Consider the following 27,338-nt stretch of genomic DNA (forward strand, 5'->3'; position numbering starts at 1 on the left):
TACAGTGGATGATGGGTATGAAAGGATTATATTGCTCGGTGAGGTCTGAAAAGGGTCACTTGTCAGCCAACAGAGCTGAGACAATTGTATTTGCATGCCTAACAATGCAACTATGAGTGAAAGACTGAATAAAACTGGCACCTCTAAAAAAAACCCACTGTTAACATCAGGCTGAAGTGCTGGTTGGGAACCCTCCAGCAGGACAGTGCCCCTGCTATGACAGACAGCTGGCTGCAGGAATCAAAGTAATGAGATGGGAAAGACAAACTTTTCCAGTCTCTGGGAATTCAAACCAGAACAGGAATCCACCATCATTCAAAAAACCCATGCTTGCCAATAACCACCCTGTAACAGTAGCTGGGCAACAAGTTTGGAGTCAGACTGATTTCTGCATTGTATTACAGACTTTAAATGGTGACAGCTGAATTCCAGAGAGCAAGAACTCTGCTCTCCTTTGGGGACCAACAGCACCTGGTGCTACAGTCCCAGTCTCTAGATGTTAGGCAAATAAAACTCACAGGTGGTAAATACAGTAATTCAAAACCTGCTAGAGGAGTTCAGAAATAATACATATGTTAGAAGGAGAAATGGCATTTCAGGGGAGATTTAACACACCACTTACATGGAGCTCTATTTTGTTGTTGCGTAACAACAAATAAAAGCCGCGTGAGCTGCTCCTGACTTTCTCCCACCCGTCTTTTTTTTTTTTTAAATCACTTGCTAATAAGATGACTGGAAAATCCACTAAGATTACTTTGCCTCTCATGTTCTAATACAAGCCAGTTTCATATAGAAAATATGAATGACCAACTTCACTCCCATATAAAGAAAATACCACCAGTCAGTAATTACCTATATCTGTAGCATTCAGTTACAACCTCTGTCAAGAGAAATAAAAATCATGTTTTCCACAAATACCCTAGGCAGCTTTCTCAGATGTACTGGTATTCATACATTACTTATTCAACATGCTTCCTCAATCTATCTTCTTTAGAGAAAACCATACTGGGTCTTTTGTTTCAGAGACATTTAGTACTGGATATAGTAGTTGGTACAAAGCTCTACTTATTGTCTAAAGACAATTTGTCATTTCATGTCAACCCAAAGTTCTCATGCTGTACAGATGTCTTCCTATTTTGATGATATTTAGTGGGCATGGATAACTATGGTTAGCAGTAAGTGCTGACGAGGAGCAAGAAGCACACTTCTACTCTTCAACAGGGACATATGAACTATGGATGCTGATACTGTAAATAAAATCGATGGCCCCACTTTATCTTGCAATGAGGCTCCAGAACAGGAGGTGCCAGACAGATCACAGCCCCATCTCAAGTAATTATTTTGTTAATGATCCTAGGTGAAAAATGCTTTTTTAGCTGGTAATGTGCACATCAGCATAGAGAAGACTCAACACTTCTGTGGAAGTATACTATTTCTGGCTTACTGAAACAAATACTTTTTTATTTTTAACTAAGTCTTGAGAATATTTCAAAAGGAATTGCCAAGTGAGCCTAGAACACCTGGACCAGATATCCTGCTTTGCTGGAATAGTCTCAATTTAGGGCTGCCTCAGAAGGTCACTCATACGAGTACTGCAGTATGTCACTGCCTTGTAAGTAGGAGAGAGTGGTATCAGCAAATAAAATCAGAGCCTTGTCATGCCCTGGCACAGGCTTTCCAGTGCACCACACCAGGCGCAAGGTGTGATGTTACGTTTAAATTTAAAAGATCTGAGTGACTAAACCTAGCTATGAACTCAGAAGTAAAACACAAAGTGACAGAAGCATCTAGCCCTGGATCTTTAACTAAGGACACAATGATACTGAATTTCACAGTGTTGAGGCATTTCAGTGCTGAATAGTAGTAACTCTGGAATTGCTAAAATGCAAACAGTGTATGACTTCAGCCATCACAAACTGCATTACATTAAGAAACATCTTTCAGAATTTCTGGTTTACAGAAGATTAAAATTAACGAATACTGCCATGATTTTTTTACACTGAAATCTTCAGACACTTTTAAGGTATGTCATCACATATTTCACAATTCATAAGTCAAAACTTGGAAATGAAAATAGTGTGTCTTTATTGATAGTCTGCCACAAATTATCATATAAACTTAAGAGTTAGCCAAAAATGTATCATCTGCTACGTGGGAAGATCCTGAACATTGCAAGCATTATCTGCAAAAAGCGGATGCTTTCTTACAGTAGGTAACAATGTTCTGTTCCCAGCTCTCACTCTAGTGCCATATGCAAGGATTGTTTCACACAAGCTGTACGAGGCTCAGCAGAGTCACTGTCTCTTCATTACTGCAAACACAGAGATGTATACTTTAGTGTTAAGCCTTCGCTGACTTCAGTGGGACTCCTTTGTCTCTTAGGTGAGCTTGGGCACAGTGTTTGCAGGTCTGGAGTGTGACTAAAAAGCAGTGACAAGGGGGACGAAAACAGACGTACTACAATAGGAATTCCAACAATTCAATGCATCCATCTCACTGAAGGAAGTCAGTATCTTTACATACTACTGAATGTTAAAAACAAACAAAGATGTTTAAGCACAAAGTATATATTTATACCAAATAAAACAACTGAAAAAGTATTACATAAAGAAAAATAATGTAACAGAACGTACTAAGTACCTAACTTACAGTCATGCTCATATCTAAAAGTAACATTGGTAACTAATATATGTAATTTTTGACAAGGGTGCATTTAAGAGTTCTCTAACATACAACATTCTAAATGTGGAGAGTATTTTTTCCAAGATACAGAACACATGTTATTTTACACAGGCACACCTGTTAATTTGTATAAAAAACATGCTTGTAAGTGAAAAGGTCACTTTAGTACTAATTTACCAGCTGTGTGAAAGCTATGTAGTGTTAATCATGTTGAAATCGTCTGTTTGCATTGGTGAGTGCCAACACTGAATGGTACAATATTTGATCCGTGTGGTTTACTGACATTGCAACCTGTTGCCAAGCAGTAGCCCTGCCCAGGTGTTGAACAGCACAGTACTGTACAGCCCCATCTGTCTGCATATAGTGTATTTATAACTAACAGCTATTACAATTATTACAATGATTTCTGTTTCAATATATACATCAGTATAAAATACTACCCCAAACACTTTTGCATTTCAAACAATTTTAACCACTTCATCAAACAATGCATTTGCAGAATTAAAAAAAAAATCCAATTTAATGTTGAGTGCCAATAGTACAGCATCTCTATGGTATGTTTCCTAATAAATGAGAGAACGGAAATGTATTAAAATCAATTAAAATAAGTATCACAAAACATAATTAATGTTAGAGCAGTTCAAGGATTCCCAGTTTGTCAGTATCTACCCTAAGCAGTGCTACCCAAACACAGTATAAGCTGTTTAGTGTTTCTACAATGAGAAGAAAACATTCAAATATTAAAGCTGTGACAAACACACAAAAGCAAGGAAAGAAAATTTGTTCTGTACTCCCCGCTGTTGTAGCAAGGTACAGCATGTCAGGAGTCTGCACTCAGTGCATCGTATGTGCTATTGTACCTGGACACAACTGTGGAAGACAACTGAAATGGAATCAACTCTGAATTTCCTTGCTGTTGTGGTTTTATGTCAGACCATTCAAGTTATAACAACTTAGTGTCTTTTTTTTTTTTTTTTAATTTTCCTGAAGGGAATAAGAGAGAAGAATTCATAATGAAATTGTAAAAATACTACTAAAATCCCTATCTTGGACACAATATACTGCTTCAGGAGCTACTGTGTCATTGCACAACGTAAGTGGCCTATTAATTGCTGAATTATTGGTGTAGCAGAATATATTTGTCACTGTGGATGTATTTTGAAAATTGGTATTTTAAAACCTGCCTGTATCCCATAACAAGCAACAAACAATTTTGTGTATTTCAAACACTAAAATCCTTAAAGTAGTAAATGTACATTTATAGTGGCAAATTTAAAATTTCTCTGCCTCTGCTGCTTCAGTTTTTAAAATGAGACTTGATCCAGAGTTTTCACTCTTTACATTATCCTAAACCAGAACTATTTCTGAAGCATTAAAAATCCAAATGATAATAATAGTATGGGGGTTTGTTTTGTTTTGCTGATTCATTCCTCAAAAAATAATCAATATCTTTAAAAAAACCACAAAACAATAAACCCCCCAAAATCTCTCCCCAGGAGAAGTCCCTGCTAGCTGAGATTTTTTTTGAAACCAAGTTTCATGCTTACAGTGTATTTATAGCCATGTTAAACACCCTTGAAAATAAAGGCTCATGTTGAGGATGGTGACAGGCCCTTAGTTATAGAGGTGTTAACTGGTGACATTGTTTTTCATCAGAAAAAAAACCCCAAAGCCCAACAATACTTCATAGCTTATACTGAAAGTTTGATTCATGCTCATTTTGTTCATTTAAAAATACTCTTTGGAAACTGTGTCAACTCCTGCAGACAACTTAGTGATACATCTTTTCCTGTTAAAATAAAGATAATTCATATTCACCTCTACCCCATACTAAGCTCTACCACTAATATACACTTCATTACCTGCTCACGTCACCATCTAACACATATCTTTACATTCTTCTACATATAGTGTCCAGGGCTTATTTTTCACCAAACAGAATTTGATATCTATTACGTTTAAGATTTTTCTTGAGGATTTGTTTTTTGGTGTTCTAGCCTTTTCATTGCAACTTAAGAGTGATATTAATAGTTCATACTTCTTCCATGCTAATTTAAGAGAAACTTTTCACAGTTTTTTCCCCATTAGGGATTTTAAAATCTAAACTCAGTTAGATATCAAAACTGAAAACCAGAAGAGAGATTAGACGCATCTGTCATTTTAAAATTGTTTCTGCTACTTTAAAATGCATTTAAAAATTGTACATATGACAGTTAGGATTCTAACTTTTATATTGCTGCAATCAGATTTAATTAAAAATCTTGCAAATAAACATGAAAAATAAGCCACTGGTCATGAACTCTACTGATTACATTCAAAGCTAGCCTTTAAAAAAATAAAAAAAGTTACAGGCAAAACATACTGGTTTATGTACTCACTAGCTTATCAGGCTACAATAGGCATGTTTTAAGTATAAAAAAAGCAGACAATTCAGATTTAAATAAGACTATGTGAAATCAGAAAAAACCTTAGATTTCACTAATTAAAAAAAAAAAGAACACCTATAATTACTTCCCATCCTACAGCTACAGTTAAACCAACTAACAAAAATAATCAAACTATTTTTGACAAACAAAAGTTAGGCTAGAATATGTGGCAACAATCAAAGTTCATATACGTCTCTATGTAAAATGACTCATGATTTACTATAACATAAAATATGAACAAGAGCACTTTGTGACTAATGAAAGAGCTACTAGTAGAAACACTTAATGCCAAACAGTCTTCAGCCCTCCTTTAAGGCATATCTCCAAATCAGTATTGACTTCTTTTGACCAGATACATCATTTTTGGCTTGTCACCCCAGTATGTCATGTTTTACCACTTGCCACAGGCAGCAGGAGACAACTAGCTGAGCAAACTACAAGCAGTGACATGCAGAAATTAACTCTCAATCTGAGTACTTAGATAAAATGATATGCAAGCGCACACTAGGACAAAAGGAATGGCATTCGTCATCCAAATAGGCTCATCATCCCTCCCCACCCCCCTTGAACAGTAGTTGCAACAGCAATAGAAAAAGATCAAGAAGATGTCTGTTCTTCAGAGTCAACTGTGGAAAAAAGTCAGCAATATGTAACAGCAGCGATGGACAAGGAAGAGCAAAACGAAAGAATCTTGTTGAGTATTTGTTCATTTACTTTTTCTGAACACAAGCCCAAGTGTGCCACACTGGCTTGTTCTGAGCTTCAGATACAGATGTCCTAATCTCCTTAGATCCTTCACAGATTTAGAATTCAGTCTCCCTGAGGCCCCTATAACCAAGTAAGAAAACTCTCTTTATCTAGCTTGGTGGCTGCCAAGACAGATTCCATGTCATTAAGGATGTCAGAGCTCAAAGCCTCTTGCAGACTTGGCATCAGTTCTTCTCCTTCTATATTCATCCCATCTCCTTCCAGTGTCCCAAGGTCCACATTTGTCCCTGGAATGGCTTCAAGGTAGTCTGGGAAACGGTTCTGGTGGGACGGTATGTTACTTTGGCTGATACTGTCACCTAGTTATAACACAAAGCAAGACAGGTATTAAATATACTGGAAGTGCCCAACCCACAATATATCAGGACAACTGTATCTCTTGCATTATATAGCAACGTGATTCATAGAAATCCATCAGAAAAACCAAGGATGACTTGACTGCACGCAGATGTACAAAGTACATGCCTTTGTTTCAACCTTTTCACCTACTGACCCAAGTCTCTACATATCTTTGATGTCATTTAGCTTATTTTAATTTTTATGCTTAAAGGAAAAGGACAATACTGAGTCAAATATTGTGTTAGATTAGTATTAGCAACACTAGATGAGGTACTATTCTTAGCTCTGAACAAGCAATATTACTTAGAAAAGCAAACGGACACTCAAACTCCATATAACAGGAGTGATACTATTTATAAGCAATCCCCCACCCTCCCAACAGAGCTGATTACGAGTATATGTTTCACAAATCTAACCATAATATTTCTATTACAGAACTAGAAGGTGGTAGAAAAACAATGTGGAAAGCATCACAGGTTCTCAGAGTTGCTTGTTTTCATTGCAAATGGACATAAGTGTATTTGTAAAACAGGCATTAAGGATGTACACGAAACCAGACCTGTATCCATCTCATCCACACTGTTCAGGAAGTCATCGGGGGTTCTGGGTACACTGTAACTGCTCATGCTAAGTCCACTGTCTGTGCTTTCATCTCTGGAGTGATATGTTCCACTGTAACAGAAGAAAGGGAGCAACAAATGAGGGTAGTGTACCTATTACAATAAATGCTTGGTTTTAGAACCAATCCAATGGCTTTGAAAACACTGCTGCCACAAGAAATGGTCTATTCCAATCAAAAACTGAAGCCTTTGCCTCTGTGAGACACCTGAATTTTGTTTTATACAGACCTTTTCCAATTAAAACCATATTATTTAGATTCAGTTTAACTTGATGAGAGCATACTTAAGCAGCTTTAAAAAACTGCCTACATGTGTTCTCCATAGTTTTAAACTTTTCACACCCACCCGCAGATAAAAATCATTGGAAGCGTATCACAGACATTCCCAAATTATTTTAGAAGTAAAAATAATAATGGCACACCCTTTCACACTTCTGTAAGGATAAAAACGGTTTCTAACTACTAATGTCCCCATGTTTAATCAACCACTGCAGTGTATTTTTAGGTCACTGCTGTTATAAATAGCAGCTATAGTTGGAACTCCTTTAGCGATTCTTCAATTGCTTCCTACAGTTGCATTACTACCAGTTCAGTCATACATGTCATGGCAAGAGAGTGCCCTGACATAAACCAAAGACTGGTACAGAGCCATCCTGTAAACAAACCCTGTTCAGAACAATCTTGTTGACAGAACAGTTAACAAAACAGTGATCGCATGGGGCCTTACATGCATTCGCTTTCCTACTGCCATCTTACTGCCAGTGGAGCCAGCAAGATTAAGAAAGCTGCAATGGGATATTCGGAATGGGGCAGGGAAGTAAGCCAGTATATTGAGTTTACATGGCAAGGTTTTTGTAGCAGGTGGGCTGCAGGGATGGGCTCTGTGAGAAGACATCAGGAGCTGAACCCATGTCAGACATAGCTGCTTCCAGCTGGCTCCAAAATGATCCTGCTGCTGCCCAAAGCTGAGGCCACCAGTGACAGTGATGGTACCTTTGTGATAATGTATTTAAAGGGTAAAAACATTGTGCAGCAGCATCTGGGAGAGAGGAGTGAGAAAAGCTGAAAGAAACAGCCCTGCAGACACCAAGGTCAGTGCAGGAGGGGAGGAGGTGCTCCAGGCACTAGAGCAGAGATTCCCCTGCAGCCCATGGTGCAGACTATGGTGAGGCAGGCTGTGCCCCGGCAGCCCACAGAGAAGCCTACACCAGAGCAGGTGGATGTGCCCTGAAGGAAGCTGCAGCCCATAGAGAGCCCGTGCTGCAGCAGGTTCCTGGAAGGACCTGTCACTCGTGGATAAAGAGCCCAAGCAGAAGCAGTGAAAACACTACTGTGTATTTACTCAAACTGCTCCAATGTAGCAATTATGTTCTGAGACTTTTTGGATGTTCTGATTATGTAGGCAGTAGAAAATAATTCAACTACCCAAACTTTGGATATGCAACTTTGGTACCTAAAGTTAGAAGGACTGTCTCAGCAGGAACTTCATATATTCCCCATAAAGACAGAAACAAGCATTTCTCTAACTCTGAACTTTAACATAAGAGACATAAAGGAGATCTTTAGGGCAAAACTACTGGACTGCTGTATTTAATTCAGAGATGCATACCCACAAATGTCCTTTTTAAAAATCCCTTGCCCTTACCCACACACCAGAATTAAGTACATAAGATTACCTAAAAATGAACAATGCTCAGACCAAAATGCAAGTTAAGATTCTGAACTCAAGCCAGGCACAGATTTCAGTATTTTTCATGGATAAGGGCTACAATCCCCACCTAGTTAAACATATTTGCAACTAGGCAAGAAATACCTTTTTGCACTTTACAGTAAATAGTCCTTGCTAATTATCAACCCGCCAAAAATTTGTGAACAACATAAATTCGCCCTTTTTTTTTTTTCCCTGTTTCTAATTAGTGGTAAAGATTAATCATTTTCTATTTCATGTGTGTAGACTCACAATGGATAAACTGCACGAGTCCACTGCCATGGCCATTTGAACCTGAAGATGTGTTTCTTTCAGGTCAGAAAACAGGTTTTGAAGATGTGAAGATTATATATCATGCAAGAACAAATTTCAAAATATACCTGGGCTCAACATATGATGGCAACAGCCTTCCGGAAATTCAAGCTAGTATGTTACCATAACACATCAAGGCCATCATCCATCTACAGAGACTTCTCATAGGAGAGCAGGTCAGTTTTAAGATTTCTTGTCCTTTTTATTCCTTGTGGCAGAGTCAGCATAGCTAAGGCTCACACCAGATCCCAGGATGAATTCCAAGAGGACAATCACCCCCTCTAACAAAAAATTTTCTAATCAGATTTGTCTGTGTAGGAGGTAAGTCTTCCTGAAGGGCTTACCCAAAACCTGGAAATACTGCTTACTTCCTTGGGGAGTTTAATAACAAAACACCACTACTTTCTTCTCCACACTTCTCCACATGCAAAGCCTTTCTTTTTTTAACTTGGTTTTCTCCAATATATACAAAGCACTGTGTACCTTCAGACAGAAACTTTTGTCCTGCTCTCACAGTAGCACACACAACACTGGCAGAGATGATACGTCATGCGGTAGGATGAAGCTTAAGAGCAACAGATGTTATTTACATAACCTAAACTATATGAATGACAACAGATTCCACTGGCGAGATGGAGGGTATGTTCTTGCACCAACTCCACTGAACTTTATTAATTTTGAGAATTAGAGTGAAGATAGAGTCTAAAAAATGACAGAGAAATCTCCTGGAAAAAGCAGAAAACAAAACGAACTGAAACTAGGCTGATGAATATCAATACCTGGAAAAGTTACATACAATGACAGTACATCTTTATGTTCTTCAGGTTTTGCATTCTTTAGGCTGCAGAACCTAAGTGTGAGATACCAGCAACATTAAGTTATTTAAAAGAATATGGGAAGGAATTTAGAATTGTGCTGCAGGTTTACAAATATTTTAATAGTTTTCAGTATCTAAAATTATGGCAGATATGTAAGCCTGTCCTACTCTAAAATCGGTTCAGTTCTAACATGATGTGGATTTCTTACCTTCTGAGCAGGTTTGAAACTGTATTGATGTAAAAAACCATGGAAGTACATTGAAAGAACCAAGATGAATTTTATGGGGTTTTCCACAAGTATAGTAACGTTGTACCAAAGAGGAGCACGTTGTTATACTTCATGAGCACATACAGTAAGCATCCTAAAGTTCAACTCACATTTCAAGGTAATGCAGAAAACTAGTGATGAACTCTGGCACATAACTTTTCTCTTTTATGGGAGGAGATACTGAGTTGGTATCAGTTTAGAATGCTGACAATATACAGTCCAATGAAGAACTACGAAAGTAACTACTCCAACTTAAGAGCAAAAACTGATACTACTGAAATGTTAGTAGATTCTTACTCAATTAATTACAAGTTTATGTGGCTTGGAGATTTAACTCTTTTACTATTTTCATCTTTTCTTTCCAGCATGCTAAGCAAAAAATACAGATATGACTTATCTCAAGCTGCAGCAGTTTCTTCAAAGTTGCAATGGTTAGTATGAAGCACTTCCAAGCTGTAATTAGAACCATATTTCCAACAAAACAAACATTCCACCTCAGAAGGATTAAGGAGAAAGTTATATGAAAAAGACTAGCCTATACTGTAAAATTCTAAATCTTGAATTAAAAGACCCACTTCAAAATAATACAGCATTTAAACTGAAACATGCCACTATTTGCAGACCTAACATTAACAAATAGAGTTTGTTTAGAGTAAAAATACTGCTAAATTAAATACCTGAAGTGGAGGGGAGAATAGAGAAACCTTAAAATGAACCTCAAGGTGTAGTCCTAAATGTGCCTCACAGTTCATCTGATCTCATAGCAAGCTATTCACAAATTCTGAGTCAGTAATTTGAAATGACTGTTAGTCAACAGATTATGCAGAGGCAAACATGTTATGACTTTGAATAAAAAACCTTCCTACAAGTCTGAACAGACTACTTCCTCCCACAGGAGACAGCTTTTAATCCTCAACTTTTACTAGACTTGCCATTTAAGGAAAGATTCATTTACAGCTGTGGCTTTTGGCACACACACAGATGTTCAAAATAAACTATTACATGTACCAAACAGAATTTTAAATCATTTCCCCCCCCCCCCCCCCAGTAGCTACTCCTACAAACCTGTTAAGAAAGGGATCAGAACTATTTGTAGTCATTGTTCTCAATTCCTGAGACATTCCAGGAGATGACACGGGATTTTGAGATCCACCGTCTTGTTCCATTGTTGGAAGCTGGCTACGGAGAGCCAATTCCTAGAACAGCAGGAGTGGGAGAAAGAAAGACCATGTGAGGCATTTGAAGGCATTTTTCAGATACAAAACCATGACATTATAGGTAATTGATACTTTTACTGTTTCTAGCTACAAGATTTAAATGAAATTATGTTTCTGAAGACAAGGCAAGAATTTTTACTGTCTTCAATGATAATGAAAGTTCCACCAGTCAAGCCCAGTATTACAGAGACTTCACTATACCTGTATTTATGGATATAAATATCTATATGTTTACAGAGATCTTTTCTAGTTCACTTTAATATCTTCTGCTAAGTCTATTCTTAAGATCAAAAAAAGAACTGTTAACACTTTCTGACCCTTAAGATATGTCTGTCTAGCTGTGCTGACCAGTACTTTTTCCCCCCGTTTCTTTTCCCCCGTTCTGATTTACTCCCTGGTTTCCTTTTTACTTTGCTCACTTTATTCAGCAAAGTTTAGAGTCTGTCTCTACAAGTTCCCATTCACTCCTGTTTGAGGCACACATTTTGAAATTTCCCATTGATCAAACCAGTGATTTGTCCCATATGTAAATCTTAGAGCTCCTTAAATCCCTAGAAATTTCTTTGTCAAACTAAGACACTTCACCTCAGAAATTACAAACATAGATTACATATGTATTTTTATGCATCTGACTGTGCACCAACTTGAATCAATCCATCCATAAAGCTTGTTTAAAGAAAGTAAGTTTTAATATAAAATACACAAAATTAAAGGTGGGTGGAGATAAGCAGCATTTTATGTAATTTCCAGTGCTTCCCCCCCCCCCTTTAAACAAGTAATCCATGAGTTACACATGTGAAAAATACTGTAACTTCCTTCAAGCAACTCTCCTAAAGCATCATTAATGGCTCTTCAAGTCTTCGCTTTCTTAATGTAGGGACTGGCAAAGAAATTTATTCACTATCTTGTTACCCTTGTAAGTGATTTCCAGGCTGTGCCTGGGAAGCTAATATCAAGCAAAACCAACCTTGTCAGTCTTGGCAATACTCAATATTTCTCACTTGTAAAATGAGAAGTCTTCATCCATTCTTAGTTATGACCCTAAGGGCTACCATAGCCTTTTAATATATAAAAATAATCCTTCTCCAATTCTTGTTCAAAGTTGATTGAAATAGATTGTGCCAAATACTGAATGCTTCCCTACCACCTGCTTTCGTTTTCCCTTTTCTAATCTGCATATGCTTCACTCCCATTCCTGTGTATTATTATTCTACAATTCCTTTAATTCCAAGTTTCATGTCTTGTACTAGAAGGATTTCTAAAACCAAAGGTTCTAGACCTCTGTAAAAAGTGCACAAACATACCACTGGTTTTTGTGTTTGTCACACCCAATTGCCTACTCCAAGTAAATCCAGTCCTCTGCTCACCACCACTTACTTGGCCACTGTTCTAATAAATAGTGACAATATTCCTACTCATTTCCAGATCATTGGATGGTAGGCACCTTTTAATAATTTCTATAGGCTTATCCATATAATTTTCATCTGCCATTTATGTATTTATTATGTAATATAACTAAGTGCAAAGACTATATGAGGTCTTACTTCACAGGTAAGTTTACAAACTTCTATTAGTCCCATCAGCCTTTATACAACTACCTGGCTGTGGCAACAATACTGTCCTTTTCCCATTCCCTCTTGCTTCGATCTGTGCATTGCATTATTTCCTTGCGCTGCAGTCCCTGATAAGGATGAAGAAGAGGGGTAAGACAGAGACGAAGAAGAAAGGCAGTGAGAAGAGGGAAAAGGGGGAGAGGGAGAAGAGAAAAGAAATCCCCTTTTCAAGAGCTCCTGACAGCAGGAAAGAAAAAACTCACAATTTTCTCTTCTGTATGTGAATCAAAAAAAGAAAGTCAGTACAGAGGAATAAGCAACTTGGAAAAATGGGAAAGTTACCTTTGTATTTTCTACATCCTTAGAGGGTAAGAGAGATATTGAAGTTTCATCAATATATGAACTTAGGTAGTATGGTAGAAATAAATATAGCTCAGATACTAGCCAGCTTAAAAAAAAAATATAAAAATCACACTTCACTGAAGGCCCACTAAAAAGAGCTGTACTAAACCAGGACAGAGAACTGTATTTTGCCTATTCTTTGGCACGTACAATGGAGTGAAACATGTCCCTTTAATATTAGTACTACTTTTATCCTTGTTTCAACAATGACATTGCTAGAAGTGCAAAACTGCAACTATTTTTAGCTATTTATAAGTAGCATTACTGCTACTTCTTCAGGAAGTTCTGGAGGCAGAACTACAGCACTTCCCAACAGAAAGAATGTTATTCCATTACTCATTCAAGTAATAAATTTACGTCAATCTGGGAGTCTGAAAGAGAAAGGAATTACCAAAAAAGACGAGCTATTCAGAAACAAACACAGAACAATTTTTATTCATACCCTAAGATAAGCAAAGTTTTCTACCATTCCTAAAGAGTGTATTAAGGCTATTTTTCCTTAAAGGTGCATGTAATGGAAGCTAAAATTGTGTTACTTTAACAATGGTCTTTGAATTTCTTCATCCTTATAAAACTGATTGTTTCCTATACTTCAAAAAAGTATGTATGGGAGCATACAAGCCCCTCCCAGATCCAAACAGCGTAATGTGAACTCCAGGCTTTTAGTTTACGCTTTAAAATACATCCTTCATTAGAAGTATTTAAAGTCTGAAGGCAAAAATAAAACCATGACAAAATCCTGGCTTAGATTTCTATTACTTGATCTCATCCTATTTCTGTAAGTATGTAAAAACTTTTTTTAAGTACCTCTGGGAAAATAAAAGCTTAGCATTCCTATTGTTAACACGAAAGCTGAATTTTAGTTATTACATAAAGATCAAAATGATCTGTCATCTCCTTAAGCAAAGTCATTTTAAAAATAAGGTCAGCATTGTGTAATTTATCTGGCTGACCTTACCCTTTTTTTTCCTTTCATAATTGCATACAGATTAAGTTTTACATGAAGTTCCAGGTCATTCATACCATGTCCAAATCAGCTTTATAAAGTTACTCTCTTCAGAGCATTTTTATCTTCATCGTGCATTTGAGGAAAGGTAAAAGGCTTCCTTGGGCAACTCATATATCACAGTCTCATTGTACTGAACATATGACATGCTGCTCTAATTGATATATCTTTTTTATTTAGTTAGTTTAAAAGGGCGAATTGTAACATTTCTGTCCCTAAACACTGCCCAACTATCTGACAATCCACAGGATTCACTGGGATGGGAGAGAAGTGTTAGGGGAAAGAGAAGACCATGGTACTTGCGGGCAGACTCACAGCACCAGTTATTTCTTCAGACTAAGTATTTATGTTCTTGTTTGAGGACCACAAAGTTTCACCATGTGTACAAAAGGAACAGGGAGAACACATGGATAGATGAAGACAAACGAATTCAGCAATAAAGAGTTATGCAATTAGTGAAGAGTAAGGGGGAAACATAAATCTTTTAGTGTTGCAATCATGAAAACCAGCAAAATTAATTTAAGAGGCTGACAGAGTGATAATTAATTGTATACACTTGGCAAAGAACTCAATGCTACATAGAGCAATGCAGGCGCAAGTAAGGCAGCATGAACTGCAACAGGCATTTGTAAATAAAGTCTGGCTTCTTGTCTGCCTTTGCAGTCCTTTGCTGTACCACTGCTTCATGCTGCTTTTGCTATCCATCTGCCATGTCTCCACAGTGCACCTGCCCAGCCAGGAGGACCAGCAAGGCAGGTACGAGTCAGCAGGAGTCAGCACTCACGGAGCCGGTGCAGAGCCGGATGGCCTCCCTCTGCCCGGTTTTGTTTCTAGCAAAAGTTGTTATTCACGGACATCTCACACTCAGGTCAACATGACTCATATCTTCTGCTAACCAATTGCTTTAGCAGTACTTCTGCGATTCAGTTTTGCAACTGCGAGCAGCACCAGTGACTGCATGAAATCCACTGCAGTGAGCTACAGCTCTTATACAGACACAAAATGTGTCCTGAAGCAATGAGGGGCATAAAAACCAGACAAAGGCAATAAACATAATTCTGATTTACTCTACAGACTTTTAGACAGGATATTTATCCATAAAGACCTACATTCACAAGCAAGCAACACAATGATTTTGTTAATCCATAAAGCTTAGGTGCTGCAACTGGAATCAGAGCTTCTGACTTTTCAAGTTACTCATATAATACAAGCATTTTTCCTACTGTTCAACTTCTAGCTACTGAGACTCAGCATTTCCCACTCAGAGCAACAGAGAGTGTGAAATTCGAATTCTACAGCTCCTGCCACACAAACTAATGAAGTTTCACTTAAATCTGTGTTTCTCAATGAGGAATGCAGCTATACTATTTCAGAAGTCAAAGAGCATTCTAAGCACTTAGTTCCCAAGATGGCTGAATAGCAGCAATACTGCTTTTGCAGTAAAACTGAGTTCCACATTTTGTGAATTTTGATGGCAGCCAACATACCCCCAAATCCAGCCACATGAGACTCCCTTTCATTAGCACTTTCCTATTAATGTCCAAACATGCTTGCATTTTCTAGGCTGTATTTAAAGTAGTACCTTAGCATACTGCTCATCAGAAATACCAGACTTAAATTATAATTAGGTCAAGGAACATCTTCCTAATTTCTACAGGACATCCAACTCCAAGCTGAAACTGCAGATGGTTTCACAAAGCTTTCTGTTATATTTAATAGTATTTACAAGTTTAGTTTGTTAGTTAGGGCAGAGGAAGATGTGTGCCTCGATCTCTTAATCACTGTGGGTCACAATCCAGGGGCAATTCCAAAGTGACTTTTGCTGATAGTTACAGATGACCTTTGACTGCATATTCTTCCCCTTCTCTTCAGCTGGAACTAGCATTTGTATGGCCATACACTTAAGTCAGACAACCGACCTAGTTGAAAAATATTTTTTCTGATAGATCAGGTGTCTGATCTGTCCTGCAGTGTAACCACACCAATGCTTCAGCTATGAGATTATGAAAAAACATCAGACGCATCCTGTTCTGCTGCCTTATTATTCTGCTGCCTTATTATGTCTGGTCTCTGGCAGACAGCTGAATTTAATGGCTTAAACTGCTTTTTTAAGCAGTTTTGCCAGAGCATGTCTACCAGACCTCAGTCAGAAGTGATTTTATTAAGAAGTCAATATTTTGCTTAAAAAACACCACACAACTCCCCAGCTGCGGTCTTCACCCTGGTTTAGGACGGCTCTAGACAGCTGGTTAAGTCTTCTTCTGAATTAATTTCTAAAGTCATGGCACTGCATAGGTGTGCTGCCTTATGTGCAAGCCTCATGGTACTCTGTAACAAAGTTCTGTGCAACTGATGCAGAGTGACAGGTACTTGACATTATCTGAACTGATCTTTAGCTACCTAAAATACAAGTGCTTTCCTAGAAACAGATGTCTATATAGAGACAACATGCCAAGGTTTTTCTTACATGATGAATTTACTGCAACAGATTGAAGAAGTCAGTTCATTAATTACAAACATTTTTGGAAGGTAGTCCAGTGAATAACAATGGTTTGTTACCTAATGAAGTAAAATATACCTGCTAACAGTAACATACTAACAGTTAAATGAAAACTGAGATAAACACATACAAACTTGATTTTTGCCTACTTGGAACCTTCAAGTTACTTATGGTATCATACATGCTGCTCAGGTCCTTTATCTGTGTGACAGTTCTCCATGATATTCTGTTATTGATTTTTGAGAGTAAGAAATCAGTAATAATTTCTTTTCACTGTGCAAAAGAAACATCTAATAGAAAACTTCAACCAAAAGGGACAAAGAAAAACTTAGTACTAGTAAAAAGAGCTATCAAGTGAGTAAAACACAAGGGGGAAGACAACATTTACGTCCACTAAAATAAGAAGTTTCAGTTATTATTTGTGACTATTACCTTAAAAAAGTTCAATCGGAAGCAAAAATTTTAAATGGGAAAAAAACTTTGTTGGAAAGACTCCTCACTGTGTCTTAGCTAACCCTCCTCAAAACTTCTCACATAATACATCTCTTCAAAATAAGACTTATTTTCTCTATCAAATACCAAGCAATAAGGCAAATTAAAAGCATGGGACATAAAACAGCTGTGAATTTCCTGCAACTGACTCATCATTTTCTTCCTGCATCTTGTAAATGTAATTTTCAAAAACATTTCTGTATACCAGTGGTCATATCTTCTCTGGCCAAAAAAGCCATGTTCAAAGACCAAATGGCTGGCTTCAGTGCCTTATCTCTGTAAAAAAAACCCAAAACCCAAGCCACAACAAAACAGCCCAACAAAAACCCCCAATCAAACCCCAACATCAAATGCCCCCCCAACAAGAACACACTGATGAAATCAAGAGAAATCATTTATCTTGTTAGTCTAGGTCAGATAACAGAGGGACAGGAGAGATTCAAGGGATAACACTGTTTGGGATTCACTAAGAATCTGTAATAACTGTTGTCCATCATTTCCACTAAGATTTGAACACAAGCAAATCTTGTTATTTAAAGACATATTACAAGGAAGAGAGAAAAAAAAAACCAAACCGAACAACCCAAAACAACAAAAAGTCCCCCAAACCAAGTCCTCAGTAAAGCGTCCACCTTCTCTAACATGATGGAAGTTCAAGAACACAGAATTCAAGACTACAGTTGTTTTTAACGATGCCTTCCTTACTTTCTAGAAAATGTCCCACAGCTGACAGTAACACTGCTTTGTATTGATATATATGCAAAATGACTGAAAAAAAAAAATCTTTTACCAAAAAATAGTGTCCTAAGAAATGAATACTTTCCTGGAATAGATTCTTTGCAGATTCTTCACTGAGTAGGGGAATTTCCAGATTGTCCCTCAAAAGTTGATAAACAATAAGTTTGGGGCAGCAGGACAGAGAATGAGAGAAGTAGTTCATAAAATATAAAGTACAAAAGAATAGAGACAATGAACAGAGAGCACATTCCAGGTATGCAGAACTACAAAGAAAGCAGCACAGAGATAACAGAAAAGTAGTTGGAGAGCACAACTGAGCAAGGAAGCTGGGCTGTAACTAGTTCTCAGACAGGGATCTCCATTAATGCTAGAAACAAGCAGTGCACATGGAATGAGCAAGCATATACAGAGGAACTTATCACATAAACAGCTGTGTAGCGTGCTGATCTTACTAGCAAGTACCCCAATATTAGTGGCAGACAAGCGATCTTCCAGTCTTAGCACAAGAAGGTAGTCTGCACATCCAAGAATAATGCCGTCGGTACCTCAACATTATTTGCCTCTATCTCAGCCATTGTATACTAAAAGGCAAGAAATCTGTTACCTAACATCTAGCCAATTTTATGATTTATACAAAAGTTGACTGACATCTACTTTAGGTGAGACACTGTTGACAACTGATGCCAATTGCAGGAAAATAGAAGGAGAGGTTCTGGGGACAGAAAAATAGTCAAGTCACTCAATCCCCTAACTAAGAGAGGCAGGCATCTTTAAGATGTTCATAGGTAAGTGATGATGATGAGCATAAGTAACTGGACAGGTGTACATCCCTGGATGTACCCATAGCTCCTGTTTATACACAGTAAATATGGAAGTTACAATTTTTGCTTCAAATACGTATGACTTGGCCATTTTTAGAAATACAGTAAAATACATCCTCATTTAAACAAGATAAATACATGCAACAAAAGAAGCAGCCGAGCAATTGTTTAATCTTTTCAGGAGGTATTTAAGTGCCAAGGCCTCCACACATAACACCTGGAGTGTTACCGTCACTACAGGATACTACAGTATCATGGCAGAGAGATAAAAACTGGCAAGGACACAATATTCACTCAGTACCAAAAAAATCCTGGCCAAAGATATCAATAGAACGATGGCACTGCATCCAGGTTACATGGACGAAAATGTCAAGCAGGAAGAGGAGGTTGGTCTGGATGCAGGATGTTGGACTGAAGGACCTTCACCAGTCCCTTCCAACCTATTTGATTCTGGGATTAAGAAAAGCTCAGAGATCGGATTAAAAGTTAAGAAACATTTCTAAGGTTTTTTAATTCATATAAAAGAGATACTTCATTAGAGCCAAGCTTCAAGAATGCTGGTATCATAACATTTCTTTACAAACAGAACACCTCTAAAATAGACTTAGTCTTCCCAGAATTAAGAGCACTGGAGATATGAAGATTTTATTTTCAGTATCCCTTGAAAGAACATCTAAAATTTAGCAAGAGAAATTATTATTCCTCCCCCAAGCACAGCTTCATCATCATGAAAACAGATAATTTCTCTAAACTACCTTTTTTTTTTTTTCGCCCCACAAAGGAAAGAAGGATCTGTCAAAACAGATAAAGTTGAGCAAGGAAAAGTTAGTTCTTTCCACAGATTTTTCACAGATTCTTACAGGATGTACAGATTGGGACTCCAGTAATGGCATCACTGACGAAGACAGACGACATTTGCCTCTATAATACAAGGCCTCAAGAAGCATTTAGAGAACAATTTCCAGAATCAGTTGCACATGTGATTGCTCACTACATGATTGAAGTGATGTGTGAAAACACAAGAAATACATGTAGATGATACATCACAACACAAATAATCTAGCATTATAGAGCTTTTAAGTTGACATGATTGCCTACTTTTCTATCCACCAGATCACTCAAATGCAGCTTGACTCATTAGCAAGTGCAGACTAATAAAACTGATCCCAGGCAGGTAAGTATACAGGTAAGCCTGGTGTGCAGCCCGTTTATATGTCACTGGAATTCTGATTTTTGCATAGATCTTTCAACAGTTCCCATCACAAACACAACAGAGTGACTACTATACGTACATTCTTCTTGCGCTCAGTAAGTGTCCCTTCTGACCTAATTATGGCAGAAGATTAGGTGTTTCCAACTGGTGTGGAGGAGTGTGCTTCTCTGTTTATTCCCTTGTATATCAACAATTCCTAAGAAATTTTTTTCTCCTCCATAATAGGATCTAATATTGATTCACAAGATCATTATGTGGTCAATGCTCTGTAAGTGAATCAAATTATTACATCTCAATTAAAATGCTTCCATTTTAGAGCTGCACTGGTATTACCAAACAGGAAAGTACTTCCATAGTGTCAGTACTGTTTCTAAGGTCTGAGGTTCCTATTTTGAAGATGATTTTCTCAGGAGAACTATTAATGTACAAATTTTTCAGTACTTTTAATAATGCAATAGTACACCAGTACTCATGGCTTCCAAACACAGGATACTTTCTTTTATTATGTTTTTCTTGTGTCATGTGTATAGTGTTTTTCTTAGAAAAACAACTTACAGTATGAGCCAATATAAATATTGTCCTAAGAACCAGCAGATTAGGAATGTTAGCAATAGCAAGCAAGAAGCTCCCTGAATATAATCATAAATCCACTTTCAGAGATTCATTCCATATTCAACTTCTAAAGAGCCTAAACAAAGTCTACATTAAACTTTATTATGCTTCACATTTTGACCAATTGTCTTTTACTCTAAGCTTGGGAAGCTTCTGAGAATTATTGTTTCCTACACAGAAAACGGATCTATGCAGGAACCTGTCAAACCAGAATAATTACATATTATATACCCATAGCAATTATTTTGCTAATGTAATCTCTTAAATAATTTTGTTATACTATGCATGTTTAAAAATCATAAATATTTCAAGTGACTTTTTATTAACTGATTACAGCTATCCTTCTTTAAGATCATACCTGTTTAAATAAACTGATAAGAACATTCACATGAACAGTACTTAAAAGTCACAAACTACTACCTTAGATATAATGGGAGGTTTGCCTTAAATACCCATCTTGATGACATCAGGACTGGAACAGCAGTATCCTCAAGAATGCTAAACAAGAAGGTTGTTTTCAATGCAGAAAAATGTGCAATGAATTCCTCATTTGCTTTTAAGTATTGATATAAAGTTGTGGTAGTGCAGCACTCTTAAAAACTATGTTAGGGTCATGGCCAGAAGTGGTTCAAAAATGTATACGGCAGAGCTAGTTGGGCTTTTTGTTCCTTTGCCTCTTCTAGAATGCCTTCATGTAGTAAAAAGTTACCCTGCTAGCCTAATTTAATGCTTTCATTTTTCTAATTATGCTGAAACATCAGTTAAGAGCCTACCTGATGTTTTGGAGAATTTGCTGTGCTGGGATTGATATTCCGCAATGCCTAAGAGTAAAAATAAGATGGATAAAAATTACTTTAGCTGCATGGTTTGCCTATGCAGGCTGTCTTATAAACACCATCTTGTAGTATCAAGCCCCCAAACAGGCCAGATGAGACAGAATAAGGGAGTCAAGAAACTATGAAAATCATGACACAGTGAAACAGAACTCACAGATTTACTGAGGATGCATATTTGACAGATAAGCTCAATGACCAGAGAGAACAACATGAAGGGAACTGGTTGTCACCTGGTCCAAAGTTAGTCAGGCTCTCAATGACAACTGAGGCAAGAAGACAATTAGAAGGCCTACCTAGAAGCATGCTAGCACAAGGTAGAATGTTTGTTGGTGGATTAATTGCAAAGCAGGAACAGCAGAAGCCCAGGTGCTTAAGCAGTGAGAAAGCCCTGATGCCACCTTTGCAATGTATTCTTACTTGGAGTACTATAAAAGTTAACGGCTGTAAAGATGACCCATCTTACACCAAGAGATGCTGAAGATTCCTACAAAACAGGACTTGACTACAAAGGGGATAATGGGAGTCAGACTTCAGGACAGAATACTGCACGTGATGAAGAATGAGAAAAGCTGTCTTTGAGGACATTAAGATATCATCCCCTCCTGAAACAAGACCCATCACCCAAAGTGAAAAGGGAACAGGGTAAGATTTTAGGTTTTACTCAAAGAAAAATTAGTGCTTTCTCTACCAGCATCAAAAACCCCAAAGAATATCCTAAGTATCTAGCACAGACGGTATTAACTCTTGAAACATTCAGATGGAAAAATTGAAGCAGAAGGCGTAAAGTCAAAAGGAAGTCAAGCCCGAATTCAAAATCCAGTGATTCCAGTGTCCAGTCCTACACTTTAACATTTGATACAGCTATATTCATACAGTAGAAAAATACTGAAAGGAATAGCTGGAAGCCTCGTTATCAAGTTTGAAATTCTTCAGCATAAGAAAACCACAGGTTCAAAATGCAGCACGAGTAATTCACTTGTTTCATGCTCCACTCCACTGTTTAACAGGTAAGATTTTACCAACAAGGCATCTTCTCAATGCATCTTGTGTAAACTTTAAAAGTACTTTGAAATCCTACAGACTGACAGGTTCTAAAAGTGAAAGACTTTCCTCCACTTAAAAGGGAGAACTAAAGCAGCTGTGGGAACCACCTTCTTGCTTTTTGCATGACTCAGAACTCAATGAACATGAAATACAATCTCACGAGGAATATCCAGTCGGATCAACAGTCCATGATGTCATCCTAACAGTAAAGAAGCCTGTTCTTGGAGAGTTTTGTTAGAGAGCAATAAGGGAGGAAAGCAAAATCCTTCAGTTTGCCAAGTCAGATGCTTCCACTACCAAGCTGTTACCAGTAATAGAATGAATTCAGACCTTTTTAGATCTCAAAGCTTTTTGTACAGTCACTGGTATTTAGGACTTACCGAAACAACAACTTAGCCAAAACAAAACATAACATACAAAAGAAATAGTGGAAGTAGGTGTCTAACCTGTGGCCTCACCTGCCGAAGCAGTTCTTGATGCTTCAGTCTCAGCCTTTCCTTCTCCATCTGTAGCTGCTGAAGTCTCATCTGCTGTTGCTGGTTGGAGCTACTCCCACCCATCACACCACCCTGGGGACTCTGAGGGGCCAGAGGAGGTGGCTGTTTCACTGGAGCACTTTGGCTGATTCGCTGATTCATGGCTAAGGAACCAAAACAATAAACATTTAAAAATGAAATACAAAGACACATAAGGAACGTATTATCCTTAGAAGGCATAGTTTTAAAACTTTATAAAATTACAAGCCATGACAGTACAAAACATGCAGCTATGCTGATATTCAGAATGTGAAACGTGTTATTCCTGTAAAATCAATGCAACAATCTCATGTTTAAAAGTACACACTTGTTCCAAAAGCTTCTGAACAGTTAGATGTGTAAGTTGGTGAAAAATTCAAAGTAGTAGTAAAATATTTCAAGTTTAATGAGAAGGACCTGTCTTATTCCTAATAAACTACTCTCAATTTAGACACAAATAATACAAAATAACTTTTCTTATTCATGTGAAATCTTAGAATAATTAAACTTGAGAACACACAGAATGACAAAACAGATCATCTCACTTCTATCAAACTACACGTGATTAAAAGCTACCATTCTTCCCAATGTGGTGCAAGTCATAGAATCAATCATAGAATAGTTAGGGATGGAAAGGTCTTTAAGATCATCTAGTTCCAACCCCCCTGCCATTGGCAAGGACAACTTCCACTAGACCATGTCACCCAAACACCAGACCGTGCCGCCCAAAGTCACGCAACAATCATTCACATCCTTGTCACATCAACTTTTGAGTGTTAGAGGCTCCATTGAGGGCATCTTGACATGCAAAATTAGAGCTGGTACAGGAACAGCAGATGAATTACATAGCCAAAATACTGCCATCAATACAGGAAACATTTCGCCGATGCTTCATTTTCTTTTACCCCACAGAAATACATGATGCATCTTTTCTGGGGTGTGGAGAAGAAAAATTGTCATCTTGTATGCCTAATGCACAATGAGAACTCATCTTCCCTTCCCCCAGAACAGCAAGACATATGACAATTTTATTTTATAAAATAATGCATGACTGAGATGCATCTACTTGACAGCCCTTGATTTTTCCCCGACTCAAGACCAGTATGTTTAAAGTCAGCAGAGGCACTAGAGTTCCCATAGTGAAACAGAGGGCTAGTAGGAAAGGCTGACTGTATTACAAGGGCACTGTTTTCAGGGGCTTTCAGTTTTGGAATTAGCTCTCCATCTTGTTGTCTAGAACAGCCTGTATCTGTTAACATTCAAATATGCTGCAGAATGCATTTGTGGAAGCAGTGATGGGAGAGTGGTACAGTTTTGGTTTTTTTTTCCTGGGAATGAGGATTATGGTTTATGGGAACTAGGAAAAAAAGGGAGTGAGCTTCTTTTAGGATGACAGGCTGGTTTGGTGCAAAGAAAGCCATCTGTTGTGTAGGTTTGAATCAATGTTTTCATCATATATAGAGGATTCCTGGAACACTAACACTTCTAACTATCAGAATAAAGGAGAATTTTCATAAAGAATCTGTATCATCTTTTCTCTGAAAAGCCTTTCAGTCTCCCCTGTCTTATGAGTGTTCAACTTAAGTTACAATAGTGTTTTTCTTCTGTTCCACGAAAGCCTAAATATATTTGTCTCAAAATAACAGCAAAACTGGCTGCTGCTTCTCAGCCTTGCTCCTTTTTCCCCTTCCCACAGCTCTTCTTTCCATTGAGAGGTAACATACGAAGATGAAATGCCATATGCTCACTGGGTAAAAACACAAAAGTAAAAAACAGTTACAGACTCATCTCTCTCTAGTCTATGTTTTCAACTATTCCATAGGTCCAGCACAGAATCAACAGTCTAATGGAGAGATGGGTCACATTTTCATGAGTCAAGTCAAAATAAAATGAAGTGTCAGCTTGAAGCAATTTGAAATACTCCTTTGTGCAGTTACCTGCAAGACAGCTTCATACATATGGTCATGATAAAACTTCCTACAGGTAAGTGAACAGGTAAAGTAGGAATAGAAACTGAATCTCAGTACCAAGTAGAAAGAACAGAGTGAATACAAAGGGTCAGAGGTCCCAGCGGGGAAAAAAAAATAGAGGGAAGACAATGCTGCTGTGGATGAAAGCTTAAAATCAAGCAGTTGATCTTAAAAGACATCCAGTACCACTTCACCATCAAAACAGAACTTCAGGAAGATGTGACCAGGATGAGCCAATCAACCAGCTTTGACATGAGCTGTGGTCCCTAGGCCAGCAACAGGACAGGTTGTTGCTCTGCTGAACAGACACAGAAGGTTCACATACTCCAAGACACCAGGAACTGCAGAAGTTTCAACAGCACCAACAGCTGTCCTGCAAGGATCTGAGCAGTGAACTATTAATTTACAAGCTCCACTCACCCTCCACTGGGCAATCTCTGCTGGAAGATTGACAGCAACTGGAATAGCTACATTTACCAAATTAGGCTGAAGTTGAAGCTACAATGAGCCCACCTAGCAGCTTGACAAGCTGGACACTGGAGTGAGGAATATCTCCTTCCTTCTCTCTTTTACCAAGAATCCTATCAAGTCTTGAAAAAGGACCATGCCTTTTGCTTTTCATATCTTAACTTTTCACCTTAAATGCAGACAATGAAGGGGTTAGTATGGGACAACAGAAAACAGCCTTCTCTTGCTGTTAACTAATTCTGCAACTCAAGTGGAAGTCTGTGCTACATTTCAGAAGTTCCAGGATTCAAACCCTGCTATTAAACAAGATGGAAGGTCAATTACAGTGGAAAGTAAAGAGGGACAAAGGTTAGAAAATAACAAGCACGTGAAAGAAGCACATGTAAGCTAAAAGCAAACTACCTAGCTTGTAAAAATTAAGTACCCAAAGCTGAAGAATGTAAATTTTCTTTTAGTTAAAAAGGCTGCCTTTATGGCCTAGTCTCCAATTTATATAATCATGGTTTTGGAGTCCCTGCCTCATGCAGTTCACAGCCAAGTCATGTTACAGATAACCTCATAAAATTTTAACAGGTTCTAACCTTAGTTAAACACTTAAGTGCAGTATCACTAACATCCCTTCAACATGTTATGAATTTGGTTTTCCTGCATGTACCAGACAAGTATTACTCTAGAAATAATTGCCTTCTCATGCCAAATTCTGAATATTTTATGTATTGTTATCTTTCTGACAGCTGCTTGTATTACTCTGGTTCTCTCTTATCACAGTTGCCTCATTCTTCTCATCTACTGACTTTGCAGTTAAAACTGTAAGAAACAAATCATGTTTGACTGATGTTTTTCATTGTATTCCCTCATCCTAGATCCCTGAAATGTCTTCTAACGTCCATTTTCAAAGTAATGTTTCTAAACTAAAAGTGTATCTAAACCATGAATATCATAAGATACTGCGACTTCAATGTATATTTAATATTCATTAATAAATATTTGGGGAAAATTAATTATATAGTTTTGTAAGTCTTCAGAAACTGAACCTAAAAATTTTCTAGAAACTAAAAAGTTTCTAGATCTTATTCAGGTATCCATTAAAAGGATTTTTCTGAGCATTTTATTTCGAGAATGCAACTGCAAAAGACTTCAAATTGACAAGATTTTAAACTGTCCTCAGAACAGACCAGGGAGATGTTTTTCATATAAAGGAACTATTTTAACTGTGAAATTAAACTTAAAAGTTTGGACATTATAACAAGATACTGCTAACTGAATTTTACTGAGTTAACAACATACCCAAGTGAAGAATCAGGGAAAAAAACAACACTAGTAACACTGAATGATTTTCAGCCATCTTGGCTGATCACTCAAGTATGTTCAAGGGAAACAGGAAAGAAGAATGTAATTCTCTATAGTTTCCAACACAATATTTAAAGAAAAGAGGGAAAACACACTTCATTTCCAGTGACAGGAAAAAACAGAGGGGTTAAAATTTTTATTACTGAGAGTTTGGGTTTTTGTTTGGGTTTTGGGTTGTTCTGTGGTTCACGTGTTTTTTTAATTCTCAACTCTCCATTACTTACTGAGGACACAACTGTAGAAATCTGCACTCTAAAGAATATGCTTATCAACATGATCTCAGATAAGTGCATTTTATTTTTCTACACCTCATGGGTTTGTGAGGATCCTGACATGCACAGCTCTTTTTAAGTACTTTGAATTCAAAGGCAAAGGGCTTCATTTATCTGTTAGTTAGGACTTATCAGTTTTCTAATGCATACTGTTCCTTACCTTCCATGGCTATGGAAAACATTTAAATAAGGGGCTCTGCACCCACACAGCAGAGTCTGCAAAGACCTCACAGGCAGAGAAGGAACAAACAAGTCTTTGTTTCTGGGAGAGGAGGATTTGAGGGAGGAGGAGGAGGAGGGGCAGACAAGTTAAAAACCATGGGCAACTTAAGACAATAAAAAAAGATCTTGCTGTCCTAGAATATGGCTTAGCTTCACAATCTGCAGAA

The 27,338-nt window shown here is 37.6% G+C and overlaps 1 protein-coding gene across 1 annotated transcript in view; it reads right to left on the bottom strand.

Annotated features, from left to right (window-relative positions):
• Positions 1-2,061: 2,061 nt before the first annotated feature.
• YAP1 (Yes1 associated transcriptional regulator) overlaps positions 2,062-27,338 on the bottom strand; it is a 91,466-nt gene continuing 66,189 nt past the window's right edge. Inside the window, 5 exon segments of the mRNA XM_030476785.1 lie at positions 2,062-6,175; positions 6,775-6,887; positions 11,006-11,136; positions 21,268-21,315; positions 22,833-23,014. Of these exon segments, the coding sequence (XP_030332645.1) occupies positions 5,937-6,175; positions 6,775-6,887; positions 11,006-11,136; positions 21,268-21,315; positions 22,833-23,014 (713 nt within the window). The 3' untranslated portion in view covers positions 2,062-5,936.

The sequence above is a fragment of the Strigops habroptila genome, chromosome 2 (assembly GCF_004027225.2).
Source record: "Strigops habroptila isolate Jane chromosome 2, bStrHab1.2.pri, whole genome shotgun sequence".
NCBI lineage: Eukaryota > Metazoa > Chordata > Aves > Psittaciformes > Psittacidae > Strigops > Strigops habroptila.